The following is a 15885-nucleotide window of genomic DNA, read 5'->3' on the forward strand; positions in this document are numbered from 1 at the left end:
AAATGTACCCTACACTTTTCACATATTTACTTGTAAAAAAAACTTGGAAAACCATTTATAATTTTCCTTCCACTTCACAATTATGTGTATTTTTGTGTTGGTCTATCATATAGAAATCCCAATAAAATACATTTACATTTCTGGTTGTAACATGGCAAAAATGTGGAACATTTCCATGGGGGTATGAATACTTTTTCCAGGCTCTGTAGAGAGGTGGGCGCTCGGGCGTAGTACCTATTTCCCAGCACTAGATGGCGCCCCCCGCTCAGCCCGGCTCGGTCTCCCCGTCCCTGGCTGTCCTGATTGCCCGTGTGTGTCCGGGGAGGAGGGGGTGGGGGGTGCCGGTCGGGTGTGGGTCTCCTCCCCGGTCTCCTCCCGGCGGTGTGGTTCCCCGGTCTCCTCCCGGTCGGAGCTCAGTATGGAGGAGGGATGGCGGTGGTAGAAGGTGGCGGCGGTGGGTTGGAGGTGTTGCTCCGGGACACTTGGTATAAAGTTTGGGTGAAGTTGTCGGAGGTGTCCCTGGTGCTGAGCGCGGACCGCTCCGGGGATAACGGGGTCAGCAATGGATCGTTCCGGGGGGATCCTCCCCCCCTGCACCCGGAGCCCGCCGTACCGGAGGCGGCGATCGCCAACCAGAAGCGGGCGGTGCGGGTGGTGAAGTCGGAGCCGGGCGGGCTGGGGATCAGTATAAAGGGAGGACGGGAGAACAAGATGCCGGTCCTCATCTCCAAGATCTTCCGGGGACTGGCCGCCGATCTCACCCACTCCCTGTACGTGGGGGACGCCATCCTTTCTGTCAACGGCACCGACCTCCGGGACGCCACACATGACCAGGCCGTCCAGGTACTGAAGAGGGCGGGCCGGGAGGTCACCCTGGAGGGTAAGTACCACCTGTGTATATATGGAGGGGGGTACCATGGAGAGAACTGGGGAAGGACCCCCATGGGGTACCATTGGGGGGGGGGGGGGTCCTGCAATGGAAAAGTCTACTGTGAATACCAATGAGTGTCCTGCCATTACAAAGTCTCCTGTGAATACCATTTGGGGATCTTTCCATGACAAAGTCTACTGTGAATTCCATTGGGGGGTTCTTCCATGGCAAAGTCTACTGTGAATACCATTGGGGGGTTCTTCCCTGGCAAAGCCTACTGTGAATACCATTGGGGGGTTCTTCCCTGGCAAAGCCTACTGTGAATACCATTGGGGGGTTCTTCCCTGGCAAAGCCTACTGTGAATACCATTGGTGGGGGGTTCTTCCATGGCAAAGTCTACTGTGAATACCATTGGGGGTTCTTCCATGGCAAAGTCTACTGTGAATACCATTGGGGGGTTCTTCCATGGCAAAGTCTACTGTGAATACCATTGGGGGGTTCTTCCATGGCAAAGTCTACTGTGAATACCATTGGGGGGTTCTTCCATGGCAAAGTCTACTGTGAATACCATTGGGGGGTTCTTCCATGGCAGTTTACTGTGAATACCATTGGGGGTCCTTCCATGGCAAAGTCTACTGTGAATACCATCGGGGGGGGGGGGGGGGTCATTCCAAAGGCAATGTCTACTGTAAATACAATTGGGTGTCTTTCCATGACAAAGTCTACTTTGAATACCAACGGGAGTCCTTCCATGACAGTCTACTGTGAATACCATTGGGGTCCTTCCATGGCAAAGTCTACTGTGAATACTATCAGGGGTCCTTCCATGGTAAAGTCTACTTTGAATACCATTGGGGGGTTATTCCATGGCAAAGTCTACTGTGAATACAATTGGGGGGTCCTTCCCCATGGCAAAGTCTACTGTGAATACAATTGGAGGGTCCTTCCCATGGCAAAGTCTACTGTGAATACAATTGGGGGTGCTTCCCCATGGCAAAGTCTACAGTGAATACCATTAGGGTGGTCCTTCCATGGCAAAGTCTACTGTGAATACCATATGCCATGGGAGGGTCCTTCCATGGGAACAATGGGGAAGTCTTGTTCTGGTGCCATTGGCATTGGGAAAAGGTGTTTTTTTTTTTTTTTTCCTCATTGGTGGTCCTGTCATGGCAAGGTCCTATTCTGTATACCATTTGGGGGCGGGTCCTGCCATGGAAAAGTCTTGTTCTGGGGCGATTGGGTTAGAGGGGGTGCCATTTCAATGGAGGAGTCTTATTGGTGGTCCTGCCATGGTAAGGTCCTATTCTATATGTACCATCGGAGGGGGGTCCTGCCATGGGAAAGTTTTGTTCTGGTGCGTTTGGGGTCCTGTCATGGCAAAGTCTACTGTGAACACCATATGCCATTAGGGAGGGGGAGTGTTATTGGGGGTCATCCTAAGGGGAGGTTTTGTTCTGGTGCTAGTGAGTACATTTCCATTTTTCGGGTGATGAATTGGGTGCCATTGGCATTGGAAAAAGTTTTATTGGTGGTCCTGCTATGACAAGGTTCTAATGTGTAGGTACCATGGAAGGGGGGGCGATCCTGTCATGCCAATGGAAGAGGAGTCTCTTTGGGGGCCTTATTCTGTATGTCAGTGGAGGTAGTGTGATTGGGTTGGGGGGAGTTTTATTGGGGGTCCTGCCATGGCAAAGCCTACTGTGAATGCCATGGGGGGGGGGGGGGAGTCTTATTTGGGGTCCTTCTATGGGAACCATGGGGAAGTCTTGCTCTGGTGCCATTGGGTAGGGGGTCCTATTCTGTATATACCATAGGAGAGAGGGGGCGGGGGGGTGGGGTGATCCTGTCATGCCATGCCCTACCATGCCAATGGGAGAGAGTCTCTTTGGCGGCCTTATTCTGTAAGTCAATGGAGATGGGAGTCCTAACATGGCAATGGGAAAGTTTTATTGGGTGGACGGTCCTGCCGTGGGAAAGTCTTGTTCTGGTGCGATTGGATTAAAGGGGAGACAATGCAATGGAGGAGTCTTATTGGTGGTCCTCCCATGGCAAGGTCCTATTCTGTGTTACCATTGGGGAGAAAGGATCCTGCCATGCCAATAGGGGAGTCTTTTTGGGGCACTGTGCCATGGTAGAGGTCTTATTCTGTATGTCAATGGAGATGGGATTCCTACCATGGTAATGGGAAAGTCTTATTGGCAGGTTCTGCCATGGAAAAGTCTTATTCCGGTGCTGGGGGGGGGGGAGGGGGGGTGAGTCCTACCATGGCAGCGGCAATGTTTTATTGGAGTCTTATCCTTTATACCCCCACATGCCATGGAAACAGGAGAGTCTTATCGGGCCTCCTGCAATAGAAAATCTTGTTCAGGTATCACTGGAGGGGGGGGGGAATTGCAATGGGGGGAAGTCTTATTGGAGTGGTCCTGCCATGGCAAAGTCTACTGTGAATACTGTATGCCAATGGGTTGAGGATCTGCCATGGTAATGGGAGAGTCTTATTGGGGGTCCTTCCATGGGAACCATGGGGAAGTCTTGTTCTGGTGCCATTGGCAAAGTTTTTATTGGTGGTCCTGCCATGGCAAAGTCTTATTCTGGTGCCATCGGGGTTAGGCTTCTGGCAAAAGTCTACTTTGAACATTGTATGCTATTGGGTGGGAATGGTCCTGCCATAGAAAAGTCCTATTCTGTACACCATTGGGGGAGAGGTCCTGGCATACCAGAGTCTCTGTGGGTTGCTCTGCCATGGCAAAGGTTTATTCTGTACGTCATTGAAGGTGGGGGTCCTACCACAGTGATGGGAAAGTCCTATTGTTGGGAGGTTCTGGCATGGAAAAGGCTTGTTCTGTATACCATTGGAGGGGGGAGTCTTGTTGGGAGCCCCTTGAATACTGTATACCATTGGATGGAGGATGGTCTACATCTGGGCACCCTCTACAGTGGGAGTGACCTTGTCAGAGACAGCTGTGTGCCCTCAGCCCCCCCCCGCATCGTTGGTCTCTCTGGTAGAAGTCACATGGTCGGTGCCGGGTGCTGTAATGTGACTTCATCTCAGTGTTTATTTTACATCTGTCACAATACACGGTGCAAAAAATGTGACACAGCCTATTTTGTAATATTTATATTTTTTGGATGCAAACCAACATGGTGACACCGGCAGCAATGATCAGACACAGTGCAGATTGCTTTGTCTATGTATTGTGGGTCTGCTGCCCATCTAGTGTGGTGTGAACGAGCTCTAAGCCCTTGTACACACGGTCGGAGAATCCGTCGGAATGTGTCCTATCGGACTGTGTTGTCGGATAATCCGACTGTGTGTGGTATGCATCGGACTGATTCCATCTGAATATCCGTCGAACCCAATTTTCCAACTTGTTGGAAATATTTCCCGACCAACTGGTTCGATCGGACATACTCTGATCATGTGTAGAGAATTTTGATCGGACCAAGTGCCACGCATGCTCAGATCAAATTCCTACACCAAAGCTATTGGCTACTAGCCTGAATATAGTCCCATCGTAACGAAATTACGTCATCACGTTCTGAATGATCGGATTTTTCGACAACTTAGTCCGACCGTGTGTATGCAACAGTTTCGGACAAAATCCGACAGATTTGGTTGTCGAAATCTCCGACCGTGTGTACAAGGGCTAAGAGGTTCTGCAACAGTTGTAGTTTCATGAGTTGCCTCTCGTGCATGCTTTGTAAAAAACACGGGTGTGGAGTCCTAGGAACACGGGACATTGTCGTGTCTTTGAGTGTACGCTCTGTTAACCCCTTGGTGACTGCACTGTGACATTATAACTCTGAATGTAATCTTCCTCCTACTGTGTGAGCATTAATTACCTGTGTAGCAGAAGACTAATGCCGCGTACACACGATCGGACTTTCCGCCAACAAATGTTGGCTAGCAGGTCCTCAAAATTTCCGCCAACAAAACGTTGTCGTCGGAATTTCTGATCATGTGTACACAAGTCCGACGCAGAAAAGTTCACACATGCTCGGAATCAAGCAAAAGGCTATTGAACTTCCTTTTTCTTGGCTCGTCCTATGTCTTGTACATCACCACGTTCGGAATTGTTGGCCGATTGTTGGTGACTCTGTGACCGTGTATGCAAGACAAGTTGGAGCCAACAACCTTTAAACAAAATTCTGCGGTTTTGTTGGTGGAAAGTCTGATCGTGTGTACGGGGCATTAGAATGGGTGTGTGCTCCTAGTTCTGAGACCTCAATCCCACGTCAGCTTGAAGCTCATGGATCAAAAAAGTACAGGAGCAGAATTGCGCATTTCGGAATAACCTCATCTTTCACATGCTGCAAAAAAAATTGTGCTAACTTTATTATTTGTTTTTTTTAATTCATTGAAGTGTATTCTCCCCCCCCCCCCCCCCCAAATAAACGTGTTTGATAGACCGCTGCGCAAATACAGTGTTACATAAAATATTGCATCGACTGCCATTTTATTCTCTAGGGTCTCTGCTAAATATATATAATCTCTATATTTATCCCTTTCATGACTAAGCCTATTTTTGACATTTGGTGTTTACAAGTTAAAATCCATATTTTTTGCTAGAAAATTACTTGGAACCCCCAAACATTATATATATATATATATATATATATATATATTAGAGAATAAAATGGCGACTGTTGCAATATTTTATGTCACACGATATTTGTGCAGCGGTGTTTTAAACGCAACTTTTTGGGAAAAGGAAAACATTCATGAATTTAAAAAAAAAACGAAACGGTAAAATTAGCCCAATTTTTTTTACATAATGTGAAAGATAATGTTACGCCGAGTAAATAGATACCAAACATGTCACACTTTATAATTGCACGCATTCGTGGAATGATGGCAAACTACGGTACCTAAAAATCTCAATAGGCGACGCTTTAAATTTTACACGGTTACCAGGTTAGAGTTACAGAGGAGGACTAGTGTTAGAATTATTGCTCTCATTCTGGCGATCGCGGCGATACCTCACATGTGTGATTTGAACACCGTTTACATATGCGGGCGCGATTTGCGTTTTCTTTGCTGCGGGAGCTCGCCGTGATGGGGGCGCTTTAAAAACATTTTTTTTCTTATTTATTTTAAAATTAATAAATTGTTTTATTGCTGTGACAAGTAATGTAAACATCCCTTGTGACAGTAATAGGTGGTGACAGGTACTCTTTATGGAGGGATCGGGGGTCTAAAAGACCCCCCACCCCTCCTTTACACTTCAAAGTATTCAGATCTCACGGCTCCTCCCCACATCTGATAACCCCCTTGGAGAAGCGTTCTCCCGGGGGATTACCTTCGAGGTCAGGAAAGTAAAATGGGGGAGGGGCTGGGGGGCCGATCACTAACAGGCATGCATCCTATGCATTAAGGTGAAGGCAACCTCGGCTCTCCAGCTGTTTTGAAGCTACAAATCCCGTCATGCCTCTGCCTCTAGGAGTCATGCCTGTGATTTCAGGGTCTTGCAATGTCTCATGGGACTTGTAGTTTTGCCACAGCTGGAGGGCTGAGGTTGCCTACCCCTGGGTTAAACTGACCTTGTTTACAGACCGAAGTTCATCCCTTTGATCGAAAAGAACTAAATGATACAATGTTTCTTTATCTCTCAGCGCTGAGCAATGTTGTGATAAAGTTTGCCAGCTGCTTTTTTTTTTTTTTTCTTTGACAGCTGTGATTGAGCAGAGACTCTGTACTTGTTACATGAATCATGGAAATGCCAGGTTAAGATCACGAGGGGGGTTAAATTGAGATTGTGATTTTTTTTTTTTTTTTTTTATATATTATTATTATTATTCTTATTAATAAAATTTTTTTTTTTTTTTTTTTTTTTTTTTTATGAATAATCTTGCAGCTCTAATGTTAGGTAGCAACCAGGGTGGATTTGATTTAAATCAAGTCGATTTTTAAATCACTAGTAAAAAGGCTTGATTTAAATAAACTCGATTTTAAATCATAAATGCCATGTCTGTCCTGCAGAGGCTCCTCCTCTGACCCGCTGGTGACTCACCGACAGTCCCATTCACTATAATGGGACTGCTGGTGATGTGGCAGTGACACAACAAGGTGAGGGACGTGGCGGCAGCAGGTGAGGGAATGCCCTCTAATAGGCGCTGCCATCATCTGAAATGACAGGTGCTCTTTAAATGTAAGGACCTATTCTTGCTGGTAGTTAGAATCTTTAATATTTGCAAACAAAATGAAGATTTCCAATTTGGGATAATAAGCTGTCAGGTTAGTAAAACAGTGATCTCAGAACCGATTCAATCTTACAGTTTATAGTTTACATACATTTACTAAATAATGGAGTAAAGGAATATTCCTGAACTTTGTTTTATCTCATGGTTACTGTGAAATCGTGTAAATGCATCAATGCAGTGCATGTTATCTCAGCTTGGATTCATTGAATGAGTTTACCAAAAATGTAAATATTACAGAATATACAGCCTCATGCAACTAAGCTCCATTTCATGCTGAATAAACAAAATTATTAATGTATCTTAAATAGAAAATTATGTTTTTAAATAGAGTTTTACTCCAAAAGCATTTTATTAAAATAAATTTGATAAAAAAAAAAAAAAAAAAATCTGATTTTTATTTTTATCGTTTGATTTTTATCCACCCTGGTAGCAAGGCAGCGGTAGCTGGCTAGGAGTGTTAATTCTGTGCTGCATTCCAGAAACATGCGTTTTTGGGAACGCATGAAAACTGAAAGTTGCTCTTGCTGAGCAAAACGTGCATTTTGTGGCACAACAAACGTGCCAAAACACGTGGTAAAAAAAAAAAAAAAAAACCCCACTGAGCTCAACACCTAGTTCTAGTCTAGTTCACACCACATGATACATGGTTTTCAGTGCTTCCAGGTCCAATGTGTTCCGGTTCCAGAAAAAAAAGGAGAGCATGTTTCATTTTTTCCTGCGCAGAACTGTACTGCATTTTTTATGGGTTTCCCCGCATCCAATTCACACAACAGGAGAGAGCGCCCGGCTCTGAATGAAGCCGGTTCACCCATCTGCAGGGGCGGCCGTGGAGCGCACAGCGGAAGGGTCCTGTGCGTCTTTGGCTCGGTTTTCAGGTCTGAATTCAGGCAAAAATTCGGACCTGAAGCGGTGAACCGCCCGGGGCCCCCTGCTCTGCCCCGCGCCGCACATGGTGTGAGTCCAGCCTATAGGTCCAGGAGCTTCTTTTGGCAAATCTGTTGCTTTTAGAGCCACTCATGCAAATGAATGGCTATGCTGTTGTATGAAAAACGCATGAAGAAACTCCCAACCGATACAATGCGCCTTGTGCAAATGATGGCATGAATAGGGTCATTTTACATGGACATTAAAAGCAGGTGGTTGAGCCAAAGTTTTACTACTTCCACTACCTGAATAAAGCTAACTGTAGAGGTGTAGAAAAATTAACAGCAAGAAAAAAATCTGAGTGTATGGCCACCATTAGTGCAGCCGTACACACTGCAATCTGATTGTACAATCCAGTTATTTTAGTCGTTGGTAGATCTAAATAAGGTTGCACTATCAGATTGTTTAATATACGGTGCTTTGGAATAGCAGACATTGGAGATTTATGGCCCGTACACACGATGCGAATATCGTTACGAAACTGGTCGTCCGAGGAAGGATCGTGCGATTTTCGGATTGTGGGTACGCTACTTTCGACAGCCGATCACGACCATTCATCTGTTCTTATTCGATCGGGCATGCGCAAAAATTTTCATTGTAGGATTCCAGATTGTACGATTTTCGGTTAGTCAGCATAGTCGAATCGCCTTGAGGCGATTCAGTTCGCATTTGCAGCGCTATACAAATCATTCATTCATAGTTGTCGTCTGAAAATTCAATACAAATTCATTACAGCACATGACATCACTTCCTATTTTATTTTTTCTGTGGTATGAGAATTTTCGTGACTTTATTTAGCTATTCAATTTCTACTCGCGACTATTAAGCAGAAACGGTCGTACGATATTCGGATCGTGTGTACGGGGCATAAGGCTGGATTCACACCTATGGTATTTTTAGTGCATTTTGCATTTTGCAGATTTGCACTACAGAACGTGTTCCATAGGAAACCATGATAAATGGACTGTAGTACAAATCTGCAAAATGCACTAAAACTGCGTAGGTGTTAATCCAGCCTAAGGCCGGGTTCACGCTGGTACGACAAACGCTCCGACATTGACGCATGACGTGTGAGAATCAATGTTTCCCTATCGGAGACGTCTTAACTGGTCCGACACAAGCTGCTGCGACTTTGAAAATGCTCCCTGTACTACTTTGGTCCGACTTCGATCTTACTTCAGCCCATTGACTATCATTTGAAGTCGGATCAAAGTCGGATCCTTGTCCTAACCATCCGACTTTGGCATCCGACATTGTGTTATTTCCTGCCCCCTGCTCTAGCCCCTCCCATTGTGTGTTAGACCCCTTTCATACTGGGGAGTGTTTTAGGCACTTTAGCGTTAATAAAAGCGCTTGTAGACCCCTTTCACACTGGGGCGTTTTTCAGGCGCTTTAGCGTTAAAAAAAAGCGCCTGTAAAGCGCTTGAAAGAAGCCTCATCTGCAGTCCCAATGTGAAAACCCAAGTGCTTTTAAGAACCCTTTCACAATGTCAGCACCCGAAAAACGCTCGTAAAGCGCCGCTTAAACTAGCAGCGCTTTACCAGCGTTTTTTCGAGCGTTATTGGGGCGCTTTTAACCCCTGCTAGTGGCCAGATAAAGGGTTAAAAGGGCCCACAAAACGCTGCTGCCAATAGCGTTTTACAGGCGCTTCCCATTGATTTCAATGGGAAGGGGCGCTTTAGGAGCGGTGTATTCACCACTCCAAAAGCGCTGCAAAGAAGCTGCTTGCAGGACTTTTTTTTGACGCCCTGCCAGCGCAGCGCCTTGGTGTGAAAGCACTCGGGCTTTTACATTGGGATTGCAGTTGCAGCTTCTTTCAGGCGCTTTTTTTAACGCTGAAGCGCCTGAAAAACGCCCCAGTATGAAAGGGATCTCGGTATGAAAGCACTCGGGCTTTTACATTGGGATTGCAGTTGCGGCTTCTTTCAGGCGCTTTTTTTAACGCTAACGCACATGAAAAACGCCCCAGTGTGAAAGGGGTCGTAAAGCGCTTGAAAGAAGCCTCATCTGCAATACCAATGTGAAAGCCCAAGTGCTTTAAGAGCCCTTTCACAATGTCAGCTCCCGAAAAACACTCGTAAAGCGCCGCTTAAACTAGCAGTGCTTTACCAGCGTTTTTCAAGCACTATTAGGGCGCTTTTAACCCCTGCTAGTGGCCAAATAAAGGGTTAAAAGCACCCACAAAGCGCTGCTGCCAAAAGCGTTTTTCAGTTGCCTTTCAGGCGCTTCCCATTGATTTCAATGGGAAGGGACGCTTTAGGAGTGTTGTATTCACTGCTCCAAAAGCGCTGCAAAGAAGCTGCTTGCAGGACTTTTTTTGACGCCCTGCCAGCGCAGCGCCTTGGTGTGACAGCACTCGGGCTTTCACATTGGGATTGCAGTTGCAGCTTCTTTCAGGCGCTTTACAGGCACTTTTTTTTTTAAAGCTAAAGTGCCTGAAAAACGCCCCAGTGTGAAAGAGGTCTAAGTACAACTTGTCCTTTGACCAATCAAAACTATCTGAAAAGTCGGATCAAAGTAGTATCCTGTTGATGAAAGTCAGATGGATGTAGAACCAATGCAGGACTGATGTCACAGAGCAAAGTAGGATGAACGTTGTACTCCTGTCCTGTAGTATAGTGTGAACCCGGCCTTACTAAGACTGATGCACTCAGAATCTGGTGCAGCTGTGCTCGGTAGCCAATCGGCTTCAGGCTTCAGCTTGTTCAATTAAGCTTTGACAATAAAACCTGGAAGCTAATTGGTTTCTATGCCGAGCTGCACCAGATTTTGCACTCTCCCAGTTTTAGTAAGTCTCCCCTCTTGTGTGCGGTGTCTCCGGTAATCTGATGTCACAGTAGCTTTGTCTGTCTGGATTGTAGATCAGATCCCTTTATCGGGGTCATGGATCTTCACCTGAATTGTGAAAGCTCAGCCATAGGGACACGGGGGGCGGCACTCGCTCTTGAAACACGTGGAGTTGACTCATACAAGGAAAGGAAAGTGGAGGTGTTGTCTGTAGCCACCAATCAGGTGCCAGGATTTGTTTGTCGAAAACCTGCTCTGCAACAATGTTCCCGGCCTTCCCTTTCACAGATCCGGATCTCTCCGTCCTCCACACTGCAGCCTCGTCTGCTTTCAGCTATAGATTCATCTAATTCAATGTTTCTCAACCTTTGTAACAGAGAGGAATCCTAGAAATACCTTCCCGCTTTCAGGGAACCTCCAGTAATTATTGTATCTATGTTTAGTGTGATCAGTAATCTAACTATGAGGGATGAGTTCCACTTTGCATACATCATACCCTCATCATATGACTTTATTTCATTTCTTTAATATGAAAAAAAAAAAACAATAAAGAAAACGGTTCAGCTCATTTATGCTTGCAACCAAGGGATGGTAAATTTAGGCGGTTGAGGCATGATTTTTATCATCCATTCCAAACCCAACACAGCGGCCAGAGGCGGTTGCACACATGGTCCCTGTTGCATTCTCCAGGCACTACTGCCACCAAAGGTGACCCATTTAAGTGAACAGAGATACACTGTGAACATGGTTGCGGCTCAATGGTGTAGGTCTTTAAGGGTTAAAATGGGGACCAAGGAAATTGCATATCACCTCCTGGCTGCCCCGTCAGCCATAGAATGAAAAGTGGTCCACCACAGACCCACCAAGGACTGCCACAAATGTAAATTTGTCCTTACATAGGTGGTCAGTGGAAAAGGGTCTCCTTGGAGTGGTAGTCAATAAGAGGAGGGTCCCGTTAAGGTTGGTAGTCAATAAGAGGAGGGTCCCGTTAGGTTGGTAGTCAATAGGAGGAGGGTCCCGTTAGGTTGGTAGTCAATAGGAGGAGGGTCCCGTTAGGAGGAGGGTCCCGTTAGGTCGGTAGTCACTAGGAGGAGGGTCCCGTTAGGTTGGTAGTCAATAGGAGGAGGGTCCCGTTAGGTTGGTAGTCAATAGGAGGAGGGTCCCGTTAGGTTGGTAGTCAATAGGAGGAGGGTCCCGTTAGGTTGGTAGTCAATAGGAGGAGGGTCCCGTTAGGTCGGTAGTCAATAGGAGGAGGGTCCCGTTAGGTCGGTAGTCAATAGGAGGAGGGTCCCGTTAGGTCGGTAGTCAATAGGAGGAGGGTCCCGTTAGGTTGGTAGTCAATAGGAGGAGGGTCCCGTTAGGTCGGTAGTCAATAGGAGGTGGTTCACCTTACATTTGTGGAGAGTGGAAAAGGGCCTCCATACATTGGTGATCAGTAGGCGAAGATCCATCTTACATTGGTGGTCAACTCATGGGTTAATGTCAAGAAAATTGTGATTTCCTCCCCATCATTCATGTTGATGGGGGAATTCCTTTTGCAGCGCTATTGTGTTCTGCCGGGGGGGAGCCATCCCCACCGGCAGAATACAATAATCACTGCTGGCGTCTATTGCCCCTGGCAGTGACAAATGGGGAAAAAAAAACAACGTGCTGGCTGTCAACTGAAAAAATCCATCATGTATATGGTTTAGCATCATATTGTTTCCTCTTATACTTGAACGGTTTTTAAAGAGGAGCGCCACCTTTAAAAAAATAATTAAAAGTCAGCAGCTACAAATACTGCAGCTGCTTACTTTTAATAAATGGACACTCACCTGTCCCAGGGTGCCCGCGATGTCTTCAGCAGATGACAAGCAGTCGCTCGTCTCTTGGCTGCCCCTGCCGCAATCCTCTGTGAGGGAATCGGGAAGTGAAGTGTTTTGCGACTTCACTGCCCTGTTCCCTACTGCGCATGCGCAAGTCGCTCTGCACGTCTTCACTGGTCCCCGTTGTGTTCAGGGAACTGTGTGTTTCCCAGAACACAACAGGGGGTTTGGGGCGGGCATCTGCAGCTAGCTATTCCCGGAAGTGGGTGCAGATACCTGGATTATACAGCTATCTGGGAGGAATCGGATGAGCGGAAGTTCCACTTTAGGGTGGAGCTCCGCTTTTAAGAAGTCTTTAATAATATGTATTAAATCACACAATTAGACTTAATTTGTGATATATGTGATTTATATTAGTGTGTGTGTGTGTGTGTGTATATGTGTGTGTGTATATATATATATATATATATATAATATACATTTTTTTTTGCTAATTTTTTTCTTTTTAATACATTTCTTGTTTACATTATCTATTTTTTGTTTTGACCATTTTGTGATCAGATGTTTTAGCGTTTAAAGAAATGTTTTTATGTTGGTGAAGTTTTGTGTTGATTTCTCTTTAAGTGTTTTGTATTAGGTGTTTGATTTGATAGACGCCTTTTAAATGGCTTTGTATTGTGAGCATTTCAATTGTTGTGAACAAACACGTGTGAAACGCGCCAACTGATCATCATTGCAATTTTGTCTGGCTTGTGACAATAAAGACATTTCTACAGCATATTTTGGATTCATGTGTGCGATCAATATCTTCTTCTCTTCTTGACATTGCCTACGGTGATGAGCCGGGATCAGCACCTTGCATCGGGTGTGTCCATTTTTTGCCTGAAGTGGTGTGTGCGCGCTTGTTCTGTACATTGAGCACACTGCAACCTAATACAGGGCATGCATGCGCAGTCTCCTCACTGGGGCTGGGGAATGTATGTATTTTGGTGCTTACTAGGGCCATGGGAGGACACATATTAACTGGCTCCTAGCAGTTAAATGGTTCACTTCATGTCTTTTACACTGTTATATTTTTCTTTGCTGTCCGTCACTTTTTATTTTTTATGTTTTTTTTTTTTTTTTCCCTCTCTAATCTTTTTATAATTGATCTTACTGAGAGAAATAGCAGATATGGTACAATTAGTCTTTTAGGGGGCTGTGGGGAGCACAAATATGGAACCGTTGACCATCCCCAGTCTCCAACAATTCCTATGGCATGTATAACAGTCTCTGATCATCCCCCATAACATGTTCAGTCTTTGGCCATCTCTTGCAGCATGCCCATAGTCCCCGACCCTCGGCTTGCAGCATGCCCATAGTCCCCGACCCTCGGCTTGCAGCATGCCCATAGTCCCCGACCCTCGGCTTGCAGCATGCCCACAGTCTCCGACCCTCGGCTTGCAGCATGCCCACAGTCTCCGACCCTCGGCTTGCAGCATGCCCACAGTCTCCGACCCTCGGCTTGCAGCATGCCCACAGTCTCCGACCCTCGGCTTGCAGCATGCCCACAGTCTCCGACCCTCGGCTTGCAGCATGCCCACAGTCTCCGACCCTCGGCTTGCAGCATGCCCACAGTCTCCGACCCTCGGCTTGCAGCATGCCCACAGTCTCCGACCCTCGGCTTGCAGCATGCCCACAGTCTCCGACCCTCGGCTTGCAGCATGCCCACAGTCTCCGACCCTCGGCTTGCAGCATGCCCACAGTCTCCGACCCTCGGCTTGCAGCATGCCCACAGTCTCCGACCCTCGGCTTGCAGCATGCCCACAGTCTCCGACCCTCGGCTTGCAGCATGCCCACAGTCCCCGACCCTCGGCTTGCAGCATGCCCATACTTGGCCCATACGAAAACCTCTGAAAACATGCTAACTTCCACATGTGTTGGATGTCTACAGCTTGTTACCCATCCGTCTCTCCTCTTTAATCAGCTGAAGCCTTGTATTCATGGCTTTTCTTGAACGGTGGAGAAGCACTCAATTCTGGCAGCCACTTACTGTATGTACAGTATTGGAAAAGGTTCTTTTGGGCAAGCTGTGATATTAAAGGTGGAATTCTACTTTCAGATAAGACTTTCAGGCGAGGTAAGGGGTGAAGTATTTATACACCCAATCATGTTAACCAATGGAGCTTCCAATATATCCCCTCAACAGAAGTCAATGAAACAATCTACTTCAGTTGAGTGGTGGAGACCACACACGCTGATCAAATTGTGTCCGGTCACTACAGATCTGGCAACATTTATTCGGATGTATGACCAGCTATACATAGCATGCAATAGGCTCAATTTACAAAGCTAACATTGCTGGATAAGGACCCTAATTGTCAAATAAAGTGATTTATTTTCCGTGTCCAGTGAGATTTAATAATTGCAATCTCATGGGTGAACTAGAAGGTCCACTTTCCTTGTGAGCTAAACCTAAATATATATGGAAGTCTGAAGTCTGTGGACTGTTACAGACCCGTCATTAGTCTACAGGAGTGACATTAATAGGCTAAGATCTGCTATTAGGAGAGAGGAGGAGGGGAGAGAACTGATCTTGTTGGTTGCAGAGCTACAGATAATTATATAATTAGTTTCCTGTTCTTTTAATTAATCTTGAAGCTCATTATAGTATAATTTTGTTAAACGACATAAATAATACAACATAATAGTGTTTGAACCTTTGTGTTTGAAAATAAGCTTTTAATTGGAAATCCCCATTTTGTAAAATTAACAAAAATGTGCTATTTCTCCTTTTTATTTTTTTTGGGGGGGTCAATTAAATAAACCATTGAGCTGATCTTCCCTGTTTTTCTTTCATGTTTAGGTTCTGTTTTTAGAGCTGAACTCCAGGTATGGATTTAAAAGCAAAGCTACATTGGTCCGGCATAGACCAAAGTAAGTGTACACATTCCATACCTGGCTGATCCCTGTGGAAGTAGAGACTCCCTGTAGTAACTACTGCTACTACAATGTTCCTCATTGCTTTCCCCGCCTCCCCCCCCCCCCCCCCCCCCGTTTTGAACTGATTGGGCCTGGGCCCAGTATAGGAGGGCTGGCTGTGCTGCCTTATCCATGCCCTGGCGCGGTGCCCATGCTTAATGAGTAACTCCTTGTATTTAATGTGTAGCATAGCAGCTATTTGGCATAGAACCCAGAAAATGGTGAGGATCACTGTAGTAGCGCTTTTTGGTATGGTGTGGTTTTAATTTTTTTAAATTTAAAAAAAAATATATTTTTTTTTATTTTTTTTACAATGGAAACATTTTATGAATTT

General features: G+C 45.8%; 1 protein-coding gene across 2 annotated transcripts in view; it reads left to right on the top strand.

Annotated features, from left to right (window-relative positions):
• Nucleotides 1–319: 319 nt before the first annotated feature.
• Nucleotides 320–15885, top strand: part of SNTB1 (syntrophin beta 1) — a 237519-nt gene continuing 221953 nt past the window's right edge. For both annotated transcript variants that reach the window (XR_013277708.1, XM_077493278.1), the window contains exon 1: nucleotides 320–880. Coding sequence is in view for 1 of the 2 variants with exons in the window: in XM_077493278.1 (XP_077349404.1) it covers nucleotides 430–880 (451 nt within the window). In the remaining variant the exon portion in view is untranslated. The remainder of the gene's footprint in view (nucleotides 881–15885) is intronic.

This window comes from Lithobates pipiens, unplaced genomic scaffold (genome assembly GCF_037356315.1).
Source record: "Lithobates pipiens isolate NorthernLeopardFrog02 unplaced genomic scaffold, aLitPip1_a1.2 Scaffold_19, whole genome shotgun sequence".
In the NCBI taxonomy this organism is placed as follows: Eukaryota; Metazoa; Chordata; class Amphibia; order Anura; family Ranidae; genus Lithobates; species Lithobates pipiens.